The 26,206-nt window shown below is 40.5% G+C and overlaps 1 protein-coding gene across 1 annotated transcript in view; it reads left to right on the forward strand.

The window, feature by feature from the left end:
- PHEX (phosphate regulating endopeptidase X-linked) overlaps window positions 1-26,206 on the forward strand; it is a 219,083-nt gene that overhangs the window by 66,304 nt on the left and 126,573 nt on the right. The window contains exons 9-11 of the mRNA XM_003317380.7: window positions 230-375; window positions 12,714-12,807; window positions 15,653-15,781. Coding sequence (XP_003317428.2) covers window positions 230-375; window positions 12,714-12,807; window positions 15,653-15,781 — 369 coding nt within the window. The remainder of the gene's footprint in view (window positions 1-229; window positions 376-12,713; window positions 12,808-15,652; window positions 15,782-26,206) is intronic.

Genomic DNA, 26,206 nt, shown 5'->3' on the forward strand with positions numbered 1-26,206 from the left:
GGTGATAGAGCGAGACTGTCTCAAAAAAAAAAAAAAAAAAAAAAAAAAAAAGACAATAGGTCTGGATGGCAATGATCAGGAGTTTATTTTCTAGACTTGAGTAGTTGCATCTTGAATTATTAGGTGTGAAATCAAAAGAAATGAATGATGCTCAGTCTACTCTATCTGCCTTTCTTACTTGCTACCTAACAGAGATTCTCTCATTCTGTTTTGTTCTCTCTCCCCTCAGTTCGACTGGCTGGGCTACATCAAGAAGGTCATTGACACCAGACTCTACCCCCATCTGAAAGACATCAGCCCCTCTGAGAATGTGGTGGTCCGCGTCCCGCAGTACTTTAAAGATTTGTTTAGGATATTAGGGTCTGAGAGAAAGAAGTAAGAACTTTCACATGAATTTTACTGTGACTTTTGTGTTTTCTTTAAATTATAAGGGCTTCCCTTCTCACATCCTTTGAAAACTGTTTTTAAAGAATGTTACATCAAAAGAGTCATAGGGAAAATCCCGGTATCCTTTGTGATGAACTGGCCAAAAGCATTGTCTGGTGTAATTTACTTGCTGCAATGATAACAAATGTTTTTGCCCTTTATTTCTGGTCTTTCTCCATGCTGTTCTCTTTGAGATCCTAAATTGTTTATGAGCTTGGGGAACTAGTTATATAATGATGTTATTTTCTAAAATTTCTGTGTGAACATCTTTTTTTTCTTCAGTTCATTCTCAATCTTTTGCTGCTTTTTTTTTTTTTTTTCCTGGTTCCTTTTTAACCACTAAGTCACTTTCTGGCAATAAACTAAAGTAACTGTATTGAAAAGACACAAGACCACCTTGAGAGCGGTAGAAAAATTGCACTGATAAAACAACTTTAGGAACTGCCAGGTTTTTCTTATTTTAAAGAATGTTTTAGAATTTGTTGCTTTGCTAGTTTATTGCTACAAAGAAAAATCTTCAAATATTCCAGGAAGGAGAATTTTACAGGTTCATTAAGGCATTCAGCTTTGACTACAGAAAATGAATCACAGAGCTTACAAAATGAATCAACGAGTTTACAAAACACTTTACTGAGTTAATTGCTGGGCCATGATTAAAATCATATTTTCTTATTTGGACTCAGACAAGGCTATGTTGCCAGAAGTTACGTTTTTTTAAAAAAGGCACAACAGTCCTTGGAATAAAATGTAGCATTTATCCCCTACGGAAACACTTAGACACCTGAGAGGAGCTGCTGCTCTTTTTAAGATACTTTCTGATGATAAAAGTAATCTGTGTTCACTGAGGAAAACATACAGAAAAAGGAGAGAAGAAACAATTAATTTACTTAAAATTCTATCATTTAGAGATAAGCCAGGATTCTTTGAAAATGTTCTAAATGGAAATTGAATCTAGAGGTACGTAATTATATTGCAGGGTAGAGCCTTGCTCCATGGACCAGGAATGTCAGCAGCATCACCTCGAGTGCTTGTTAAAAATGCAGATTCCAAGGCCCTCCTCCATTGAGTCTGATCCAGTAGAGCTGGAGGGGAGGCCAAGTAATCTTTATTTTAAACAAGTACCTCAGAAGAATCTTATGATTAACTTTTCTTAGGGGAGGGGAAGGGGATCACTGTATTAGAAAATTTCTTTGTAAGTACTTCCTAGCTCTCGAATACTATAAAATATGACCCAAACGATTTTCTCCTCATATGCCATTGAGTTACGGAGCACATTTTAAATTTTGGTGGTAATTTCCATTGAAAGGTGGAGTTTGGCCTGCTTTAGATTCATCCTTCACCTCGTGAGTCAGTTTCTTCTAGTATCTGTGTTAAAAGAGTAGGTACTTCTGAACACTGATTGATTTTACTTCCAAAAAAGCCTAATTTACAATCAGGGGATAGATTGGGATTTGGTTTACTGTATTAGAAAAAGCATCTCTATCGTGATGATTTTACTTGGTAATTGCAGGACCTTTCATAACAATGGAAAAGAGCATGATTGGAGGGAGATTTTGCTCTGATTCTTGTCAAAATGATAACTTGGACAAATATAAACGTAGTGAACAACAGTAGAAAAAACATAGATGGAAAAATCACCTTAGATGTTATGTACACATACAACTTCATTTAAAAATAAGGACAAAAATTGGCCAGGCGCGGTGGCTCACACCTGTAATCCCAGCACTTTGGGAGGCTGAGGTGGGCAGATCACTTGAGGCCAGGAGTTCAAGACCAACCTGGCCAACATGGTGAAACCCCGTCTCTACTTAAAAAAAATACAAAATTTAGCTGGGCGTGGTGGCTGGCACGTGTAATCCCAGCGACTTGGGAGGCTGAGGCAGGAGAATCGCTTGAACCCAGGAGGTGGAGGTTGCAGTGAGCCAAGGTCGCACCACTGCACTCCAGCCTGGGTGACATAGCGAGACTCTGTCTTAAAAAATAAATAAATAAAAATAAAGCCAAATCCCAAATCTCTTTCACACAGTTTATCCCTCAACCACCAGTTTATAAAAAGCAACTTGTATTCTGCGTATTCTTGTGAGATTTCAAGACAACGTACACATCATGAGAAGTCTGACAGCATTTTATTTGCAGACTATGGTGATGTTTTTCCATTGATGATCGTGTTTAATCACCACTCGTGTAGCATTACAAGGCTACTTGAGGAAAAGTCTTCTTGGGTTCCCATAATTGCCATATTGGTCGGGATATGCCAGTTGCTATAACCAGCACCTCTAAACACTCATCGGCTAAATTGTACCCTCTGCTCATGGAACAGTCTGAACATGGGTGTCCCTGTAAGAGAGCTTTCTTCTAAATAGTGACTTAGGAAGCCAGACTCCTTTCATCTTATGGCTCTGCCCTCCCTTGGATGTTTGGCATCCTCTCTATTCAGCTGGAGGATGGAGAAACAGAGAGGGTGGAGGATTGTATAGGTTTTGGTGGGAAGGCCTAGAAGTGGGGTATGTCACTTCTACCCATATTCCATAAGCCAGAACTCAGTCTTGTGACTCATCTAGCTGTAGGGGAGACTGGGAAATATAGTTTAGCTATATACCCAGAAGGAAAAGGAGTTGGAGTTTCCCTAGACATGCCTTTATCAAAGAGCATATCTCATTTTCTTGAAATGACCACTTTTCTCTCAATGGCAAATACTTCCCTGCTCCCTACCTCTATGACACTGTGAGCACCTCATGGCAGGCACTCTTTTTTAATTTTTAATTTTTGTGGGTACAGGACATATTTTGATACAGGAATGTAATGCATAATAATCACATCAAGGTAAATGGGGTATCTATCCCCTCAAGCATTTGTCCTTTGTGTTACAAGCAATCCAATTATACTGTTTTATTTATTTAAAAATGTACAATTACACTATTTTTGACTATAGTTACCTGTTGTGCTAGCAGCTACTAGGTTTTATTCATTCTTTCTATTTTTTTGTACCCATTAACCATCCCTCCTTCCCTCCTTCCCTCCTTCCCCTCTGCTATCCTTCCCAACCTCCAGTAACCACCCTTCTATTCTCTATCTCTATGAATTCAATTATTTTAATTGTTAGCTCCCACAGATAAGTGAGAACATGTGAAGTTTGTCTTTCTGTGCCAGGTTATTTCACTTAACATTATGATCTCCAGTTCCACTCATGTTTCTGGAAATGACAGGATCTCATTCTTTTTTATGGCTGAATGGTACTCCGTTGTGTATATGTACCACGTTTTTTAAAATCCATTTATCTGTTGATGGACACTTAGGTTGCTTCTGGCAGGCTGTCTTGTGATTGCTTTTTAAAGTGTTGTGACCTAGCACAGTGCTTCTCATGTAGTAGACACTTTAAAAATTCTAGAAGTTAACCAGATACCCCATCACCACCACAAGGAGGTGACATATGAACGGAACCCCAAAGGATAAAGAGGAATTTTCTAGGTAAGGAAGAATAGAGAAAAGGGGATGGTAAGCATCTTCAGTGGTGGAACCAGTGTGAACTTGGGTGTTGCCTGCAAGGCAGGGGGCTAGAGAGCTGAGAGGCCAGCTTGGGCTCAGGATATGTAGAGGAAAAGCATCAGATGAATGTTCTGAGGATCCCCCCACCTCGTACCTTTCCCCTGGAGGCACCATTGAAGAAAAAGCCAGCCAAGCCTTCTCACATTGGGCATCTCTGCTGTGCCTCTGTTTCGAGAATCTGCCTATAAAAATCATATACAGGTAATGGTGATGTTAACCACCACTATGGTTAACATCTTTGATCTTTACAACAATTCTATGCGTTGTTCCCACTTTACAGATGAGGAAGCTGAGGTTAAGTGACTTGGCCAAGATCACACCTCTAAGAGGAAACAGAGCTGAGATTCTAAATGGGGTCACCCTCATTTCTATGTCTTGTCTCTTTTTTTCCATAAATGTCTTGGTCTGAAAAGAGATACTTTTCAGATGCTTCACTGCTCATTTTGGAGATGCTAGCATATTGTACCCTCAGCTAGTTAGATATTGCTAGCTTTGGCAATTTTCCTGCAATTTTCAGCAGTTCAAAGCCATCCTGTGTTGGTGTCAGCTGTTCATTTCTTATTTTTAATTTTTATTTTTATTTCAATAATTTTGGGGGAACAGGTGGTGTTTGGTTGCATGGAAAATTTCTTTAGTGGTGATTTCTGAGATTTTGGTGTACCCATCACCTGAGCAGTGTACATTGTACCCAATATGTAGTCTTTTATTGCTTACCCCCTCCCACTCTCCCCCTGAGTCCCCAAAGTCCATTATATCATTCTTATGCCTTTGCATTCTCGTAGCTTACCTCCTGCTTATAAGTGAGAACATGCGATATATTTTTTTCCATTCCTGAGTTACTTCACTTAGAATAATCATCTTCAGCTCTATCCAGGCTGCTGCGAATGCCATTATTTCCTTCCTGTTTATGGCTGAGTAGTATTCCATGGTGTATATATACCACATTTTCTTTATCCATTCGTTGGTTGATGGGCATTTATGTTGGTTCCATATTTTTGCGATTGCAAATTGTGCTGCTGCTATAAACATGCATGAGCTAGTATCTTTTTTGTATAATGACTTCTTTTCCTCTGGGTAGATACCCAGTAGTGGTATTGCTGGATCAAATGGTAGTTCTATTTAGTTCTTTAAGGAATCTCCATACTGTTTTCCATAGTGGTTGTACTAGTTTACATTCCCACCAGCAGTGTAAAAGTGTTCCCTTTTCACCGCATCCATGCCAACATCTGTTATTTTTTTGATTTTTGATTATGGCCATTCTCACAGGAGTGAGGTGGTATCTCATTGTGGTTTGGCACTTCCCTGATAATTAGTGATGTTGAGCATTTTTCATATGTTTGTTGGCCCTTTGTATATCTTCTTTTGAGAATTGTCTATTCATGTCTTTTGCCCACTTTTTGATGGGACTGTTTGTTTTTTTCTTTCAGCTGCTCATTTCTCAATTGCTGCTTCTCCCTTCTTATATTACTCCCACTGCCAGTCTAGGGGATTAGGCCTCTTTCTCTGACTGAGTGCCTGTGGGGACAGTGGCACTGACTCTTTGGTAGGTGGTGCATGGTACAGAATTAGAGCAATGAGATCCTCCAGTGGTGGTGGTGCCAAACCACACCAGCCCTTGCAGTCCAAGGGGGTAGGTGGCCAGGGAGGGACCCTTGGAGGAATGAGCTGGAGGCTGCCTGTGGGGAACAAGAGCTGGTGTTTGAGGTGGAAAGGGGGGTGGGGTAAGGAGGTAGTGATGATCCCTCATGTTATGTGCATCTCTTCCTAACTACATGTTCAGTGATCTCATGTTGATAGTTTCAATTCAACTATGGGGGATTTTGACACCATGGAAATTGGCAAATGTAACAAATCATTTTTTTTTTCTTGACAAGGCAGTTGGTAACCTTTACTAGCACATCACTGGGTGAGGGGCACTATAGACTTATCTCCCTTTCTGTCCCCCTCAATTCTCCTCCTCACTCCTGACTCGAGGCTGCCTCAGACACTTCCCATCTACTTTTATCTGAGGAGTAAGAGTGGGAGGAGGAGAGGCCAAGGAAGGTTGGCATCAGGAGGAGTTGACGTGATTTCCTCTTCCAGGCCAGGGCTGGATCCATGGAGATCATCTGCACCAGGACTGTTTTCTTTTGTTGTTGTTGTTGTTTTGTTTTGTTTTTTAGCAGACTGGCCTAGAGCAAACCCTTGGAGTTTTGTCAAGGACCCTGTAAGTATTCCTGTCTTTAGTTTTATTTTCATATAAAGCAAGTACAATGTACATTAAAGTAAGATGATTCTTGTTGCATGTTCCCAAAGGATGACCTGGAAAATGTGCTGTTATGTGGACCTCTCCTGGGGGCCAGCTCTTCTGAGAGTGATCTAGGGTCTTGCTAGACAAAGAATGGCCTACAGATGAGCAGCAGAGACATTACTGGGGAGTTTGTCAGAAATGCAGACTCTCGGGCTCTGCCCCAGACCTACTGAATCAGAGGCTGAAATTGAATAAGATCCCCAGGGGACTCATATATACATTCAAGTTTAAGAAGCACTGATGTGGGATTTAGGAAGTCCTAGTTGAGCTGTGTGTGCAGAACGATGCAGAGGTAGAGTTTTCCTAGACCAGCTGTTTTCAAACCTGACACGCCTCAGAATCCCCTGGAGGGCTTGCTAAAATACAGTCTGCTGGCCCCCCACCCCACAGATTCTGATTCAGCAGGTCTGGGGGTAAGGCCTAGGAATTTTCTAACAAGTTCTCAGATGATGCTGAAGCTGCTGGCTCAGGGACACACTTTCAGAGTCACTGCCTTACATAAGCCTCTAGGCAGCCTGTAGGAAGATCTCTGGCTTTGAGAACCTTTAAGAAGAGCCTCTGTGGCTCACTTCAGATAGTATGACCAAGACGAGCAAATGCAAGCTCTGGAATCTGAAAACCCAGATGTTAGTCCTGGATTTGACACATTCTTGGAAGTACCTTGACCTCTTACCTTTGTTTTCTTCATCTGAAAATAAGGATAATAATAATAATCACCTCACAGCACTGTTATAAATATCAAAGAAGGTATTTTATGATCTCTTAAATGTAATACAAATGTAAGCTGCCACTACAAGTTGAGTATCCCTTATCCAAAATACTTGGGATTGGAAGTGTTTCTGATTTTGGATTTATTCAGATTTTGGAATATTTGCATTATAATTACCAATTGAGCATCCCAAATCTAAAAATTAAAAGAAACTTCCAAGTCAGAGGCTTTAGGAAATGATTTCATGTTGCTCTCTTTGTGGTGGGTGCTCTTTTGAGATGCTTTGCCTTTCTCTATTTGATTTATTGCCACTTGGGGAAATTACCATATGGCTGAAAATGTGTTTTTTTGGGAAAAAAGGATATTATGTGTTATTTTCAAGGACTGTTGCTGAGTCTGATTTTTGCTTTTTGATATATCTGAGCATTAGGTGACAGTGATTCAGTCATTATGGTTATATCTGTTCCTGGCGTGGTAATATTAGCACTCCAAAACTGTGCTCCATAGCATTCTGTCAGTGTATTTATAACACACTGAAGAAACTCATCAGTGCCATTGTCTCTCTGTGTGAACTTCTCAGCATTACAGCTTCCAGCTTGCAGAGGTCTGGTTGTTATGCTATCACTTTTGTAATGCCTTGTCCAGGAAGTCCTCATAATTCTTTTTGTGCCCATAGATTTCTGTGAAGCATCTTTGTTGGAGTGTTTTGGGGTCTCTGTGACTGGTCAGGAAATCTTAGCTAAATTAGAGGCTTTGGCCAGGTGTGGTGGCTCACGCCTGTAATCCCAGCAACTTGGGAGGCCGAGTTGGGCGGATTGCTTGAATCCAGGAGTTTGAGACCAGCTTGGCAAAATCATGAAACCCTGTCTCTACCAAAAATACAAAAAAAAATGTGCTGAGCACAGTGGCGCATGCCTGTAGTCCCAGCTACTTGGGAGGCTGAGGCAGGAGGTTACCTTGAGCCTAAGAGATCGAGGCTGCAGTGAGCTGAGATTGTGCCATTACACTCCAGCCTGGGTGACAGGAGTGAGTGAAACTCTGTCTCAAAAAAAAAAAAAAAAAAAAAAAAACCAAATAGAGGCTTTAATTCATCACTATCTGGCATAGGGAAAAGCATGCAGGCTTTAGAGTTAGACACACCTGGGTCTGGTCCGGCCTCCATTGCTTATTACAGTGGTTCTTCAACTTGGCCTCACATTGGACTTAGCTGAGGAGATTTATAAGCAATATTTATGTTGGGTCCCACTTTAGAGATTGTGACTTAATTGGCCTGGGGTGGCCTAGGCATGTGGACTTTTAACAACTTCCCCAGGTGACTCTACTAGTTTGAGACTCACTGAATATGTGATCCTGAGTTTACTTAATGGTTCTAAGCCTGAAGTCTCCTCATATGTAAAATGGGTATAATAACATCTCTCTTACAGCAGCACTGTGAGGATCATAATTAATGTGAGATGCCTAAATGGGATGATCTCAGGGGAGCTGGAAGGGCCCCTGCTTCTCAAACCCCAGTATACTTTGCCATACTACATCTTCCACCACCACCATTGGGCCCCCTAACAACTTCCCTAGTTATTCTGGCTCATCACCACCCCTTTGAGGGAATATCTTTTGAACTGATGAAAGGACATCTGCTGGCTGTTGACCTCCTTCTCATCTCCACCTATGGATCCAGCATGGTTCACATGCCTGGTAAGAGGTATTTTAGAGACAAAGAACATAAAGTCCTTGCACTAGGACCAAGATCGGCCCATTAATGTGCTAGACACCATGACCTGGTCGCTGTCTGCATCTCCCCAGTGTGGCTGGCCTTTCTGCCCACTTCCTTGAGTGATGATCCTGTTCACCATCCTCTCCAACACATCAGCCGATTCCACCATTATTTAGCCTGTCCAGAGTTCACGTTCCTGTTTGCAACACCAAAGCCTTTTAACCTTTCGGCATGCTTCTCTCATGAAGCCTACTCTTAGCCCTCAGTTTGAGATGTACTATCCTTACAGTGAAGTGTCTGGCACATACTTTTGGGTGCTAGTGTCTACCAAATCATTATTTATGCACTTGCCTCATCTCCCCTGCTCAGCTAAAAGCTTCAGGAAATCAGGGACTATCCATCTCCCCAGCACAGAGAACTGTTAGTATATATGTGGGTGCTCAGGATGTGTTGATTGAGTGAATGAATGAAAGAAAGATCCCTTATGTACTGACAGTGTGTCCCTTCAATTAAACAACCCAATTACATGAACAAGCTGAAATCTGAAGTCCTGTGTTCCCAGCTGGACTTTGAGTTCTCTAACTGTAGGTGCTGGGTTCTTACTTCTTTATGTTCCTCATGGCATCTGGCACAATACTTGGCCAACAATAAGTGCTCAGTGAGCCCTTCTTGTCCTATTAAGGAGTGGAGATGTGAATGCAAAAGAGCCAAAGGAATGACCCCAAACCACTTAGTGGCCTCAACAGAGATGGGCAAGGGCTGGACTTTGCTGATTAGTGCAGTGGTGTCTTAGGGGAATGCGCATATCCTAACAAGATCCATTGGGTCTGAGAAGAACATTTTAGAACTTCTATATCTTTATTTAAATTTAAAAATAATTAGGCTTTATACAGAGTGGTATAATGGACTTTGGAGACTCAGAAGCAGGGAGGGTAGGAAGGGGATGAGGCATAAAAAAACTATAGATTGGATCCAGTGTACATTACTTGGGTGATGGGTGCACTAACATCTCAGACTTCACCACTATACAATTTATCCATATAACCAAAAACCATTTACATCCCCAAAAGCTATTGAAATAAAAAAACTTTATAAAGAAAAATAATTACACTTTATTGAGTTCTATATTGATGGCTATGGACCCTTCATTTGATCTGTATGGAACATGTGAGAGGGGCACTGTCACCCTCACTGGCTTGTTTTCATTCAATATATTAAAAATAATCTCAGCTGATATGGTGGCTCACGCCTGTAATCCCAGCACTTTGGGAGGCTGAGGCGGGAGGATCACCTGAGGTCAGGAGATTGAGACCAGCCTGACCAACATGGTGAAACCCCATCTGTACTAAAAATATAGAAATTAGCCAGTCGTGGTGGCGGGCATGTGTAATCCTGGCTACTCGGGAGGCTGAGGCAGGAGAATTGCTTGAACCTAGGAGGCAGAGGTTGCAGTGAGTGGAGATCGTGCCATTGCACTCCAGCTTGGGCAACAGAGCAAGACTCCATCTTCAAAAAAAGAAAAAAAAAATCTTGAGCGGTTTACTTATAGCTGTGGATTTATGAATTTTATTATCTAGTTTATCTAGTTTACTACTTACAAAGTAGATAAGTGGCTTAAAAATTCTTGCAGGAAACAGGAATTGAAATGATTATTGATGATGTAAGCACAAGAGAAAAGCTAGAAATTGGCAGAAGTGACCCTTCTCCCAGGCTGGTACGCCATGTTGGTTAGCCAGATGACAAAAGAAATACAATGGCGGTCTAACAAGAACAAGGACAATGGCAATCTGACAAAGACATGTCATAAATTTTTGAAATAGTCAAGAAGACTCTAAGAAATGTGGATTTATATTCATTGTCATTGTTGTATTAACCAAATCCTATGTGGACACTGTGTCTTGAAGAATTAACCCAATGGTGTTTGAAGAATTAATGACTTTTGAAGATTTTAAATTTCATTTTACCTCATCTTTTGAAATTTCTGTTTTTGTATTTGTTAAAAATATTCCTAATATATTAGTCTATTAGTATATCTCTATAGAAATTAAACATCCATGTATTGGGTGTGTATGCTGAAAAATATTTTACTAGTAGGAGCGCATGTCCACTGTGTCAGAATGTCATACAAATGAGAGTGTAGTTTGTTCTTGATGGGCTTTTAGCATCATCATGTCATATTGCTCTCACGTGATTGGCTGACCAGAAAGCCATTTCAGGAATGTGTGTTATTAGTCACCATGGTAATGGCACAGCTGGGAGGGGAATGGATCATTAAAAATCCATCATCACTATTGAGTTAGAAATTAACTGAGATCACACATTCTTCTGAGGTCAGGTCATCTTTTGCTTATAGAAAAAGGCAACCCTTAAAATTTAACAGATTTTTAAAGATATGTATTATAGGCATTACATGAGCTTATGAGGTTGTTCATACATTTGGAAGTGAAAGACAAAACCCTAGAAATTTACTATTTGTCAAGCATTTTGTTATTTATTTGAACCCTGCAACAACTCGGTAAGGTAGGGATCATCCTCATTGTATGAAAAATAAAGATAAAATCACAGACCTTAAGTGACTTGTCGAAACTCACATATTTAGTAAGTATAGAATGAGGGTGCAAAATTAGATAATTGGTATTAGCCAATATTTTGCTGTTAGTTTCCAAAGGCAAAGAATACATAGGCATTGTATCAAGTCACCTAATCCAGTAAGTCCTCACTTAACATCGTCGATAGCTTCTTGGAAACTGTGACTTTAAGCAAAATGACAGATAATGAAATCAATTTTACCATAGGCTAATTGATGTAAACAAGAGTTAAGTTCCCATGGCATATTCCTGCTCACAAAAACATCACCAAACTTCTAAATAAAGACCAAAACACTTCTAATATTGAACATTGAATACATGTGAGCTATGCATACATTTAAGAAAGACAAAAGCAAGTAAGATAATTTTTTTTTGATCTTTGGAACCCATTCATTGTTTTTGTAGACATATTCTTTTTTTATCCTTGTTTTCATTATTTTAATTATACTTTAAGTTCTAGGGTACATGTGTACAACGTGCAGGTTTGTTACATATGTATACATGTGCCATGTTGGTGTGCTGCACCCATTAACTCAACTCGTCATTTACATTAGGTATATCTCCTAATGCTATCCCTCCCCCCTCCCTCTATGCAGCCATAAAAAATGATGAGTTCATGTCCTTTGTAGGGACATGGATGAAGCTGGAAACCATCATTCTCAGCAAACTATCACAAGAACAAAAAACCAAACACCGCATGTTCTCACTCATAGGTGGGAATTGAACAATGAGAACACTTGGACACAGGAAGGGGAAAGTAAGATAATTATTAACCCAGTTATTCTAGTTCAGGGTTGCAGGTGCTGGAGCCTATCTAGGCAGCTCAGGGCACCAGGCAGGATCCAGCCCTGGCTAGGACACCATCCTGTCACAGGGTGCAGTAGCTCACCATGCTCACTCACACTGGGAATGTGTAGACACGCCGATTAACCTAGCAGGCACATCTTTGGGATGTGGGAGGAAACCACAGTACCCAGAGAAAACCTGTGCAGACTTGAGGAGAATGTGCAAACTCTACACAGACAGTGACCCTGGCCCAGAATTGGTTTTTTCCTTATCAACTGTATAACAAAAGGATGTTGAATGAAATGATGTTATTCGAGGATCTGCTGTAATTTGAAGGTACTCACAATTTCCAGACATGAAAGGCTGTGTAACAGTGGACTTTATACCCTGAGAGTGAAAGTAAAATGTTCACTCTGAGGACTGGGGCTGGAATCTTTCCTTCATCTATCTCTGTTAGGTGGTGAAAAGCAAGCCAATTTTGGTTGTGCTTATTGACATTGTATCATCTTATGTCATTTCTCAAGTGAAAGTTCTGCATTTTTGTATGAGTAAGAGGTCCCTCGATGGAGCTTTGCCAACTGTTTTTCTCAAGATGTTCTGCAGAGCATCAGATATTGACCTAAAATACAATAAATGGGCATCTCTCTCTGTTAACAGGACCATTGCCAACTATTTGGTGTGGAGAATGGTTTATTCCAGAATTCCAAACCTTAGCAGGCGCTTTCAGTATAGATGGCTGGAATTCTCAAGGGTAAGTTTAAGAAGATTGCAGTGTTACATCGCTGGATAACTTTACATGCTGGAATAGTCCATATATTAACTGATCCAGTAAAAATCATCTTTAGGGATTAGACAGGGGGAGTTTGTAGCCCAAGCTCTATTGTTTTTTTGTGTGTGTGTGCCTTATTTATTTTTATTTAGGTATAAATTACATATGGTAAGGTACACTCAAGTTTTACTTTGATGGGTTATATAAAGATATTTAGAGCAATACTTGAGGCCACACATTGTTTTCAAACTTCCCCGTCTTATCAGTGTATTCCCATTTTCCCCCAGAGTTTTTAACTGGGTCACTGTAATTATAGTTTGAACATTTCTTTGTGATATATTTGTAACTATCTTTTATTCTCAGTCTTCTGAATATTTAAAATGTGCATGATAGAGATATTAGATGGTAGAACTTCATTTTCAATTTGGAAATGGAATTTTGTCTTAAACTTTGCCTATACCTTCCATCTTTGAATCTATCCTCTGCTAGGTCCAAGAGGCTCCAATTTAGTTTTCTTGCTCAACTGTCTGAGATGGTTTTCCTCCACCTGCTCACCTGGCTCTTTATTTATTTATTTTTATTAGAGATGGGGTCTTGCCATGTTGCCCAGGCTTGTCTTGAACTCCAGAGCTCAAGTGATCCTCTCACCTCAGCTTCCCAAAGTGCTGGGATTAAAGGCACGAGCCACTGTGCCGGGCCTCACCTGGCTCTTTAAACTTTGCTTCTCTCCCACCCTTGCTCGTCTCCCAGTTTGTACCCATGTTACTCTCATCTTTGTTTTTGAGGCTTATGTCTGACTAATTCTCCTACCACTAGAGGCCGTAAGGATTTTGTATCTTTGAAACAGTTTTTATTTTTCTATCAATTTAAAGTTAAGTGAATGGTGAATCTTAAAAGCTATGATTTCATTCAAGAGGCATTTTAGTTATTAGAGGAACTAATAAGTAGAGAAATTCTTAGTGGGCCATTACTCTGGAAGAGTAGTGCAATTATTTTGGATATGCTTTGACCCTATAAAGTCACTAGCATATAAAGTTACTTTAGGGCTGGGTGCAGTGGCTCACGCCTGTAATCCCAGCACTTTGGGAGGCCAAGGCAGGCAAATTGAGGTCAGGAGTTTGAGACCAGCCTGGCCAACGTGGTGAAACCTCGTCTCTACAAAAAATACAAAAATTAGCCAGGCATGGTGGCACGCACCTGTGGTCCCAACTACTCGGGGGGCTGAGGCAGGAGAATTGCTTGAATCCGGGAGGCGGAGGCTACAGTGAACTGAGATGATGGCACCACTGCACTCCAGCCTGGGCAACAGAGCAAGACTCCGTCTCAAAAAAAAAAAAAGTCTTTTTACAGAGAACAGCATAAAACAACTATATATATATTTAGGTCATATTGATGGGTTAAGATACAAAACAAGTAGGTTTTGTGTGTGTGTGTGTGTGTGTGTGTATTTTTAACTGCTATGAATCACATAAAAGATGATGCCCAGCTGCTTTCCACCCCTACTGTGAAGAGAATGAGAGAGGTGTAAGAAGCACTGTGTGAACATTTAAGGTTAGGTATGAGGGGATGTTTCTTGAGCACGAAGTGCTAAATATAATATTGAATTGCCGAAGAAGGTTGTAGGATCTCTTTCTCTAGAGGTTTTAAAAATAGATTCATCCCTTACCTCTGAGAGAGGTTACCAGAAATCAGAGGAAGAATAGATGAAATTAAGCCTTAATCCCATTCCTCAAAACAACCTGGGTCTAACATTGTGCAAAGGACACTTCTGGCCACCATTCTCAGGGCCTCCCTTCCTCCCTGCCTGCACCCCCAACTTCCAAGGGCAACTTACACTATATTTATTTCTCTGCTTTTATTCCCAAGAGTAAACCTCTGACCCAGGTCCTGCTTGGGAAACTTCTTACTTGTTTGTGAATGTTTTCTTGCAATGGTATAATTGGGACAGATGGGCAAAGCATTTACATCTGTATTTTGCTTGTTTATCAGTGTGTTTTTTGCTGTGACACAATGTAAATATGCTCCCTGTGTTGTTCATGGTGGGCCATGTTCTTCTGGTCTGCCTTGTTGAGTGTGCTACTCGGAGCAAGGAAACCCTCACTGGGCAGGAACTTTGATCACCCACTGATTCTAGACCTTCTTAGTGGAACTTTAGTTCTCAGGAGATATTAAATATTATCTAGACACTTGGATAGCATCCTCTCATGTCCCTGCTGACTGCAGAAAAGTGATACCATTGTCCAGATTCTTTGTTTAATGGGGAAAATTGGGAAGAAAGGATACATATATTATTTTAACTGTTAAATCACTTTCTTTTCTTCTTCTTCTTTTTTTTTTTTCAAACAGAGTCTCACGCTATTGCCCAGGCTGGAGTGCAGTGGCCCAATCTCAGCTCACTGCAACCTCCGCTTCCTGGGTTCATACAATTCTCCCACCTCAGCCTCCCGAGTAGCTGGGATTACAGGCATGCGCCACCGTGCCCGGCTAATTTTTGTGTTTTTAGTAAGCACGGGGTTTCACCATGTTGGCCAGGCTGGTCTCGAACTCCTGACCTCAGGTGATCTCACCTGGGCTTCTTAAAGTGCTGGGATTACAGATGTGAGCCACTGTGCCTGGCCTAAAACATTTTCATTTAGTTTGAAATATAATGGGGACAAGCAGAATTTTTTTTCTTCAACTATTTTACCTTTGCCTCTACTATCTGATGCATATATATGGGTTAGGGTGTGCAATGTTTTGTAGACTGTTTTCTTCAGGTTGTTTGAATTGTTTTCAGCCATGGGTTTTATCCAAATGAAGTTTAATCTGGATCAATTATCTCCCACAGGTAATCCAGGGGACCACAACTTTGCTGCCTCAATGGGACAAATGTGTAAACTTTATTGAAAGTGCCCTCCCTTATGTTGTTGGAAAGATGTTTGTAGATGTGTACTTCCAGGAAGATAAGAAGGAAATGGTAAGTGGTACTCCCCAGCTAGCAAAAAACAATGGCAATTTAGCCAGATCTGACAAGGGTATATTCAACAGGCTAATGTCAGCCTTCCAGGTGGTAGTGGCCTGTGGGTATTGTCTTCAGATTCTTTCAACTTCTAAGTGAAGTAGGAAGAAAGGTCATCAAACGAGAGTGAGGATGAGTTAGCAGGTATTGAAGGTTAGAGGAGAGAGAAGGTGTGTAGTTGTCCAGGGGGGTGGGAGAGTGAATAAACTGAGGGAATGTAGTATAGCTGCTTGAAGGCGGGCATGTCCAGATGTAGGTGAGGTTCGAGGTCTTGAATTTAAAGAGGGACTCATCACTGTGGCAACGTGTTCTTCTCCATCTGTTTCAACTGCATTGGAGAAAAGGGTGTATTTTTTTTTCTTTCAGCTTTATTGAGATGCATTTGACTAATAACAATTGTATATATTCGAAGTATACGGCCGGGCGCAGTGGCTCACACCTGTAATCCTAGCACTTTGAGAGGCTAAGCCGGGCAGATCACTTGAGGTCAGGAGGCTGAGGCCAGCCTGGCCAACATGGTAAAACCCCATCTCTACTAAAAAAATACAAAAATTATCTGGGCATGGTGGCAGGCACCTGTAATCCCAGCTATTTGGGAGGCTGAGGCAGGAGAATTGCTTGAACCCCGGAGGCGGAAGTTGCAGTGAGCCGAGATCGTGCCACTGCCCTTCAGCCAAGGCGACAGAGCGAGACTCTGTCTCAAAACAAACACAAAGTATACAAGATGATGATTTGACATACATTGTGAAGTGGTTGCCACAATCAAATGAACACATCTGTTGTCACACTTATTTACCATTGTGTGTGTGGTGGTGGGGGATGAGGACACTTAAGATTTACTGTCTTAGCAAATTCAAGTATACAATAGATTATTAGTAACTATAGTCACCATGCCATATTTTAGATCCCCATAACTTATTCATCTTAGAACTAGACGTTTGTACCCTTTGATCAATATCTCCCCATTTCCCTGCCCCCAGCCCCTGGCAACTACTGTTCTACTCTCAGCTTCTATATTTTAACTTTTATAAAGATTCTACATATAAGTGAGATCATATAATATTTGTCTTTCTGTGCCTGGCTTATTTCACTTAGCATAATGTCCTCTAGCTTTATCTATGTTGTTGCAAAAGGCAGGATTTTCTTCATTTCTTCATTTTTATGGCCAAATATTCCATTGTGTGGTACACACACGCACACATCGCAGTTTCCTTATGTATTTATCCATTGAAGGGTATTTAGGTTTATTCCATATCTTGGCTATTATGAATAATGCTGCAATGAACATGAAGGTGCAGATCTTTCTTCCATATACTGATTTTACTTACTTTGGATATATACCCAGTAGTGGGATGGCTGGATTGAATGGTAGTCCTATTTTTAATTTTTTAAAGATTTTCCATGCTATTTTCCATAATGGCTGTACCAGTTTACATTCTTACCAACAGTATATGAGCGTTCCCTTTTTTTCCAGGAATATTTTGCCAACACTTACCTCTTAAATTTTTGATCATAGCCATCCTAACAGGTAGTGAAGTGCTATTTCATTATGGTTTGATTTGCATTTCCCTGATGATTAGTGATGAAAACCTTTTCATAAACCTGCTGTTTATGTGTCGTCTTTGGAAAAATGTCTATTCAGATCTTTTGCCTATTTTTTAATCAGGTTATTCTTTTTTCACTATTGAGAGGGTGTATTTTGAATTAGAAACATGGATTTGGCCAGGTTTTTTGTCTGCATTTTATTTTTGATGAATTATATTTTACAAATGTCATGAAGTAAAAGATCCAGGCATGATTAATAACAATCCGTGTAGTCAATAAGATAGAAATATATGAGCAGCTTGGATGCAGGTGGTCAATAAACACTGAATTAAAGGGCAAAGACATTGTAATGTCATGATTGTTCAAATGATTGGTATCATGTAGTGATACATAATAATACCAAATGGTTGGTATTATGTATCAGTACATAGTCATTATTGATACATAATACATGATTATGTATTATGCACTGAAGTTTGCTTTGCAATACCATATCTAAGTACATTTGTGGCAGGCCAGGTCTCACTAACACAGGCCTCCATCACAACTGTCCCAGCACGTACTGAGTAGCTAGGTTAAACATTAAAAGCTGATTGAGCCACTGCCCATATACAAAGGCTGGAATGTAACAAAGAGCCCACCAAGAGTTTTGCCTAGGCTTTTCCTGGATCTTGAAGCATGACAAGATAATGAATGAATTCTTAACAGGACCCTTTTAGGATTAAACAAGTTTTATTGGGGGTCTGAAGAAACTCCACAGGCCTCCACAAACAAGTTTACTGGGGTCTAAAGGAACTCCCTAAACCTTTATGATTTAGCGGGAGACAAGATAAGGGTAATTACCTCAGTACCTAGACCCATTTAGATTAAGTAAACTTACTGAGGCTCCAGAAGAAGGTCTTCAAGACTCAGACCTAGTTATAGATTAAAAGAAGTTAATCATTTATGTCTTTCGACGATTGCACACTTTCACGTGGACATATAGCTTAGAAGGTATATGAGCTCTAGAAAACTTTGTAACTTTGAGTTGGTCTGGTGATAATTTCCAGGCTTTCTCCCTGTAACCAGTGGCAGAAAATAAAACTCTGTTCTTCCCCAGTTCATTTGCATCTCGTTATTGGGCCGTGAGAAATAGCAGCCTGACCCTCAGTTTGGTCTGGGAACAAATTGACCTATGTTAACTTGTTTTTACTGTCTAAGTATGAGACTTTACGTTTGAACCTGAAAGTTCCCTTGCAAATAATTCCACTGAAGAATTAATGGCTTATTTCAAAATACTCAGTATTCTCGTTGCGTGTTTTCTTTTGCTCCTTGGTCAGAGTAAATAGATTGAGATCTTATCAGATAATCACAGTAGTAATATTATAATCTCTGGGAAGGCTATAAAAACAAAGGATAATGAAAGATTTAAAAAATTATAGCAGGTTTTTTGGCAGTAGAAGAATTTTAACTAATATGAAAAGTATGTGAATTAAACTTGTTTTTCTCAGTTTTGGTGTGAAAGTCCCTTTTCCTTGTGTCAGGGTATGACATTCTAAAATAAAGTTAATTTTGGCATCTTCCCCCTTATTTTGATGTACGTGGGGGTAGTTTGGTAGTTAGGCAGATACTCATCTCTTTAACGTAAAATTGTTTGCCTCCCTTGTGCTGAAGCTGTTTGCCTCAGGGAATACTTAGGTTGGAAACTTATAAGAGAAATATCTGGCCTTTTATAGCCTTTTTTTTTTACAGGGCTCCCATCCAAGAACCACCTGGAACCACTGATTTACTTGAAAAACATTCAGTATTATTAGCTACAGTCTAAAGAAAAAGAAAAACAGAAAGATCCCCAAAGGGGCAAATTCCAGAGACCCTAACTCAGATGGAAGGCTGCCATTGTTTATTTACCAAAAAAGTTTGTTAAGCAAATGAATACAGTCAAAAGCTTAAACTTCAGGTATGTCTCAAATTTACACGTGTACATAAATCACGTGAGCATCTGCTTGTTAAAAATGCAGATTCTCATTGCATTTTAACAAGGGTTTTTTTTTTTTAAGTTGTGTTTGGGGTAGGACCCAATAATTTGCCTAACAAGGTTCCAGGTGTGACTGCTGCTGCTGGTCGTGGACCACACTTTGAGCAGCAAGGTCTTCTCCTGATTCATTTGTTTGTAAACAGCACCAAAAAAAAAAGCCCCGGTGACTCACAAGAGCAGGCCAGGCCAGTTGACATGAATAGCAGTACTTTATTTACCAAAACCGGTTACATTAGTGCAAGTAACTGCTTTAATTTTCAGATCATTGAAAATTTCTGTGATTCAGATTGGTTTAAATGGACTGTGAAAAACCCTGCGTTAGGACCTCCAGGCTTGGTTCGCCACCCACCAACTATGTAGTTATCTTTTGAAAACTGATACCTAGGTTTTACTAAGAGACTCCCGCCCCACTTCTCCTCCGTGTCTGTTTTGAGAACCTCTTGATGACAGAGTTGGCCCAACTGCCTGTGGTTGGTACCCTCTCTTCTAAAGAGTGAGTAGGAGAGAGCAGTTCACATTGAGGTTTCCTACCTATCAGTGTTCTCCTCTTTTTCACTGGGGAAAACACATAATTCTACATTACTGTTTCATTAAGACTTCCCACATCCAAGTGTGCATTTGGACACACCGATACACCAACGTTCTCATACTCATTCACACACACAACCATGGGAATTTAGCAAATTGAATTAGAAATGAGAAGAATAGCATGTAGAAAAGGAGAGTCCTTCAACAGAAAGCCACCAAAAGAGGTCATATAGTACAATCCCTTGCCTCCCAGTTAGCGGGACAGAGCCTTAACTCACGTGGGATTGGCTGCAAGTGTTGCTTTGTCTTTGCAGTCCAAAGTAGCACTATCCAATTGAACTGGAATATGAGCCACATATTTTTTTTGAGACAGGGTCTCACTCTGTTGCCCAGGCTGGAGTGCAGTGGTGTGATCTCGGCTCACTGCCACCTCCGCCTCCCTGTGTTGGGATTACAGGCATGAGCCACTACCCCTGGCCTCCACTGACTTTTATATTAACATTTTCTCCCTCCTTACCTCCCTTTCTTCCCCCATTCCCCGGAACTAAAAATCATAACTTTGTCTATCAGAGGACTTCTTTAATTTTTTATCTTATTTAGATGAAGATTATTTATAATTTTAAAACATTCCATTAGCTAAGCATTTAATATTACTTTTGTGGAAAGTTACATGAAAGTGGGACTCCCCTAGAGAATTGATGATATATCATCACCGTAAATAGAGATGATGCTCTCGTTCCACTGGGCCAAGCCCTGATCCATATGCTCATGACCTAAATGGCAGGAGAGAGGATTAGTTGTGTTCAGGAAGGATGTCTGAAGTTATCACTTGCTAATTTTCCCTTTTATTTATTTTTATTTTTTAATACTCTTGTCTTTTCCTTTTTCTTTTTTTTTTTTTTTTGAGACAGAGTCTTGCTCCATCACCCAGGCTGAAGTGCACTGGCATGATCTTGGCTCATTGCAACCTCTGCCTCCTGGGTTCAAGCCATTCTTGTGCCTCAGCCTCATGAGTAGCTGGGATTACAGGTGTGCACCACCACGCCCAGCTAATTTTTGTATTTTTTTTTTTGGGTAGAGATGTGGTTTCCTCATGTTGGCCAAGCTGGTCTTGAACTCCTGACTTTAAGTGATCTCCCTGCCTCAGCCTCCCAAGGTGCTGGGATTATAGATGTGAGCCACCACGCCTGGCCTTGTTTGATTATTATTATTATTACTTATATCTGTAATGTATAAGTAAGTGCCCCAGATAGATACTCATGTCCATGGAGGGCAGGTGAAGTTTCCAACGAAGGCCAGGGAATGAAGGGATTGTCACCATGGGCCTAGTTGTGACTGTGATGGTCAGGACATATTGGTTTTAAAATGTGGTGATGATAATAACAGTAGCAGTTAGCTTTCACTGAGGTTTAACTAGCTGTCTGGTATTCTTTTAAGTGCTTTCAGTGTGTGAACTCACTTATCCTCACAATGACCCTGTTACTGCTGTTAGTGCCCTCATTTTCCAGATGAGGAAACAGGCTCAGAGAGTTGAAGTAAATTCTCTGGAGTCATATAGCTTGAAAATGGCTTAGGTAGGGTTCAAGCCCAGACAATCTACATGGAAACCAGTGTTCCATTCCCTTGCTTCTCTCTGAAGGCACTTGAATCTTTGCCAGTTTTACGAATATGAGGAGACCAGAACCTTCTTAGTGGCTTATCTTATGATTACCCTTGTTAGCAAATTATTCTAATATTAAGATCCTAAAAAGGCATACATTTCATATTTTTTAACATTTCAGAGGTAGGAAACAGTTGGAATAGGTTTGGCTTCCAGTATTTCAAAATTTTAAATATAAATATAGTGGAAACCTAATTCATATCCAACCAGTTGACATCACATTTTTGTATTCATATAATTCTCAGGAGAAAGACGGAAATGATAAGAAGCAAGCTACTATTGATTTAATCTAACAATAACCTTGCAGGTATATCTTTGGCTCAGTCTACACACTGACCTCAATTTCTTGTATTTTGTACATACGTCATTCTAAGGAGTGATCCCTGATGTTTGCAGTGGTAACCCAAAGGCTCTGTAAGATTATCAAAGTTTAAAAAAAAATGTTTACCATTCTCTACTAAGGCGGAAATGTGAATATATACATCAAAGAAAATTTTTTTCTATTGTGTTGATGGGAAAAAAGGCCTTGTTGCTGTAACTCTAGTTTCCAGAAAATTCGGTAAAGCTGAAGTTCCCATGTGAACATTTTGGCTGGGCTAAGTTCTTCTGTATAAACCATGTCTTGGTTTGTTTCATTGTAGACACTATGTCCCCAAACTGCTTATCTTTATTCATATATCTCATCTCTGCCAGTAGGTATTTTTTGCTGCTCCCTCAAATTTTCTGCATTTTTCTTATAGAGTAAACCCTGCTAAAGCAAATAATTATTTTGACACTTGTTAAAATAGTAATGAAGACTATTCAGGACTATTGCAAGAGGTGTCAAGTCTATTGCAACAGGGGAGAAAGATTAGGCCCAACTCTAAATACAGCAAAGATAGCTGGAGATTTATAGCCAGTGAGGAGAATGAGGGGGTCAGTGGATGGAAAATTATGAAGAGGAGACATCACGAGCAGGGAAATTCTTGTTAAACCAACTTGACAGGATTCTTGTGGAAGGCAGGCCAAGGTGATCAGGATGGGGATTCTTTCTAAAGTGACTTAGCAGGATTCTTGCTACAACTGGACTAGACAGGCTTGACGAGGACAGGATGGGGGTGGGAGGCTGGGAGGAGGGTAAGGGCAAGACGTACTTGAGAAGAGGGCTCAGAGGAGCCTGACTAAACTTTGGTCAAGGAGAGAGTCTTTGTCAGCCCTCAGATCAAAGCTAAAGTCACTGATCTCCTGTCATATATTAAAACATTCTATATGCAGAAGGTTAATCTAGTTAAAGCAGAGCAAATCTATTACACTTCAGATTCAGATTTTATTAAGTGAAGAACTAAAACTTGACTCCCTATGTAGAACAATTCACTAATTTCTCCTGCACTCTAGCAGCTATTCTATTTCTCTTTAAAGACATTGTTCATGTCCCCAAGTAATGCCATGGATGCCCTAAAATATCTTCCATTTTTTCTGAGCTCCTCTCTGCCTGAGCAATTCCAGTAGTAATTCTTATCCTAAGAAAAGAATTCTCCTCCCACCCCATACTGCTACATCTGGTGTTGAAGACTTAAATACCCACGTGGGTCCAATTGCAGTGGCGGAGTTTGAACTTGCAACCTCAATACACTAGAAGTTCACCTCATTAGTGAGCTAAGATAATTGAATTGATGTACTGCCATTAATATTCTTCAAGTTCTCCAATTCCCTCGCTCACTGTTTCTCTCAGTGGTTGAGTAAATGAGATGTAACTATAACGTTGATGGCAGAAGTCACATGAAAGTCAGTGTCATGCATTATAGCATTGCCCTTATACTGAGGAGTTTTTCGTTCCTTGCAAATTCAGCTGCTCACAAAGGTTGTTCTCAGTAAAGCCACTGTACAGATAAAGACAAGGGTCCCTTCATCACAAATTGTGAAAGAAAGGATATTCTCTTTGGCTACTAAATGCCCCTGTTTCTGTTTGTCTAGTAAGTGGTGTTGGTTATTATTATCAAGATCACTTTCCAGAGAAACTTTGCTGAAGACCTGTCCAAATTAAGGCAAACCAGGATGATTTGGTTTTTTAAGGGCTTTTTAATATATTTATAAAATATTGACCTAATATAGAAATTACATCTGATTTTCTGCAAAGTTGCATTGATAGCTCATAGCCCAGCTCTGCTCTTACCAACATGGGCAAATCAGTTAACTTATTTGAGCTTGTTTTCCTGTTATAAATGATGCAAGAGTTTCTGTTGCTTTGGTAATGCTGTGTAACAATCAGTCACAAAGCCTCACTGGCATTTGACAATAAGCAGTTACTGCTGATGCATCTGGAGTCAGTGGTGGGCCCCCATGCAGCTCTGTTGATTTTGGCCAGGCTGGCTTGAATTTCTGGGGGTTGGCTGATCAAGGTTGGCTTTGGCAGAGGTGATTGGAATGACTCGGCTCTGCTTCATGTGTCTTGCTTCCTTCAGCCGGCTAGCCTGTGCATGTTCTCATGGTGATGGCAGAAGTTCAAGCGAGCAAGTAGAAACATGTGAGGTCTCCTGAGACCTAGGCTCAGGACAGGCATAATGTAATATCTGCATTTTGTTGGCCAAAGCAAGTCGCAAGGCCGGTCCAGATTTACAGACTAGGGAAATAGGGTCTGCATTTTTTTTTTTTTTTTTTGAGACAAGGTCTGGCTCTGTCCCCCAGGCTGGAGTGCAGTGGTGCGATCTCGGCTCACTGCAGCCTCTGCCTCCCAGGCTCAAGCCATCTTCCCACTTTAGCCTGCAAGTAGCTGGGACTACAGGTGTGCGCCATGATGCCCGGCTAATTTTTGTATTTTTTGTAGAGATGGGGCTTTGGCGTGTTGTCCAGGCTGGTCTTGGACTTGTGAGCTTAAGCGATCTGCCCGCCTTGGCTTCCCAAAGTGTTAGGATTACAGGTGTGAGCCACCTGTAACTGCATTTTTAATGAGAGGATCTGCAAAGTCACACAGTAAGGGGTGTGGATAAATGAAGGAGTATGGCATTAAAGCTGTCAGTGCTGTGTATCACAAATAGGGATAAAAGTAGTACCTCCTCCTTTCATTTGAGGTGAGAGTTAAATGATATAATCTGTGTAGAAGGCCTAGCATAATACCTGGTACACAAAAAGTGCTCAGTGAATGTCATCTACTCTTATTGCTAATATTGCCATGCCTAATGTTAATAATTAAGATAGAATTTATAATATCAACTTCCTGGCACAGGCTGTGGCAACTTCTGCATTTAGATTGCCTCTTTTTAATTTATCATAGAGTGAGGGAGGTGCCTGGGGGGTTTTGCTGTTGCTACTCCTCCATACATGCCTAGTATAGTAGCTTTCATTGGAATAAAGATCCTTTTCATGTTAGTGCCCTGGCCACATTCCAGAACCCACCCTATCATTTAACGCCAAGTCTGGCTCATACAAGAGTCTCATGAAATTACTCATGAAATTACTCGAGGAGCCAAATATAATTTCTTTTTCTTTTTTTTTTTTTTTGAGACCAAGTCTCGCCCTGTTGCCCAGGCTGGAGTGCAGTGGTGCGATCTTGGCTCACTGCAAGCTCTGCCTCCCGGGTTCACGCCATTTTCCCGCCTCAGCCTCCCAAGTAGCTGGGACCACAGGTGCATGCCACCTCGCCTGGCTAATTTTTTGTATTTTTAGTAGAGATGGGGTTTCACTGTGTTAGCCAGGATGGTCTCGATCTCCTGACCTCGTGATCTGCCCTCCTCAGCGTCCCAAAGTGCTGGGATTACAGGCATGAGCCACCACGCCCGGCCATATAATTTCTAGAATAGGTCCAGATTTCATAACCCTCTGCAGGCTAAATCTTGTTACAACAAATATCATCAGGTCCCAATCGTGACAGCTCATTTATGCAATCTTTGGTCAAGTAACATCCAGCAAAACAAGTAATTTAGATAGCTCATTGGGAATTCTTTTGAAATAAGTACGAACACTTACTCTTGTCCTTGTCTTTGAGTGTGCGGCCACGACGATGACACATTGGCTCACCTTTCTTGTTTGTTTTCTCCATTTCTGGCTAGCATTGGGCAGTGTTGCCTTTGCCACATATTATCAGCCACAGTCTTGTCAAGCAGATCTGGTCAGACCTATGGAATGTGAAGACCCTTTATTAGAAATTCATTTACCTAAAGAAAACATTTATGCCTTCCAACAGATCTGAATGTTGGAAGTGACCAGACATAGTTACTTGCTGGGGAGAATTTCCCCACAGCCAAAGGCTAGACTATTTGAGACTGATTGACTTGTAAATATTATTCTGGTTTCTGATCCATCCTCTCTTAAAGTTGGAAAGTGGAAAGCAGGAAAAGATGAGTTATAAAATTAGAACACAGCCTATATGTTCATATCCAGCAAATAGAAATAGAAATATCTACCTGAGTCTTATGAATATATACCTTTAGATAAAAGGACATGAGAAACTCCTCCTGTACCACCAGAATAACCCACTTTATAGCACCAAATAATTTGATTTTTTCTTCTTTTGCCAAAATGTTTAATAGCTATGTAACACTGCTAATCCTGACAAACTGATATGATTTATCCACTCACTTGGCTGCCAGAAACATCAGCATTTTCTAACTATCCTTAGTTTTTCTGGTTTAACCACATGTCCCACTTCAATATAGGTCAC

This window comes from Pan troglodytes, chromosome X (genome assembly GCF_028858775.2).
Source record: "Pan troglodytes isolate AG18354 chromosome X, NHGRI_mPanTro3-v2.0_pri, whole genome shotgun sequence".
NCBI lineage: Eukaryota > Metazoa > Chordata > Mammalia > Primates > Hominidae > Pan > Pan troglodytes.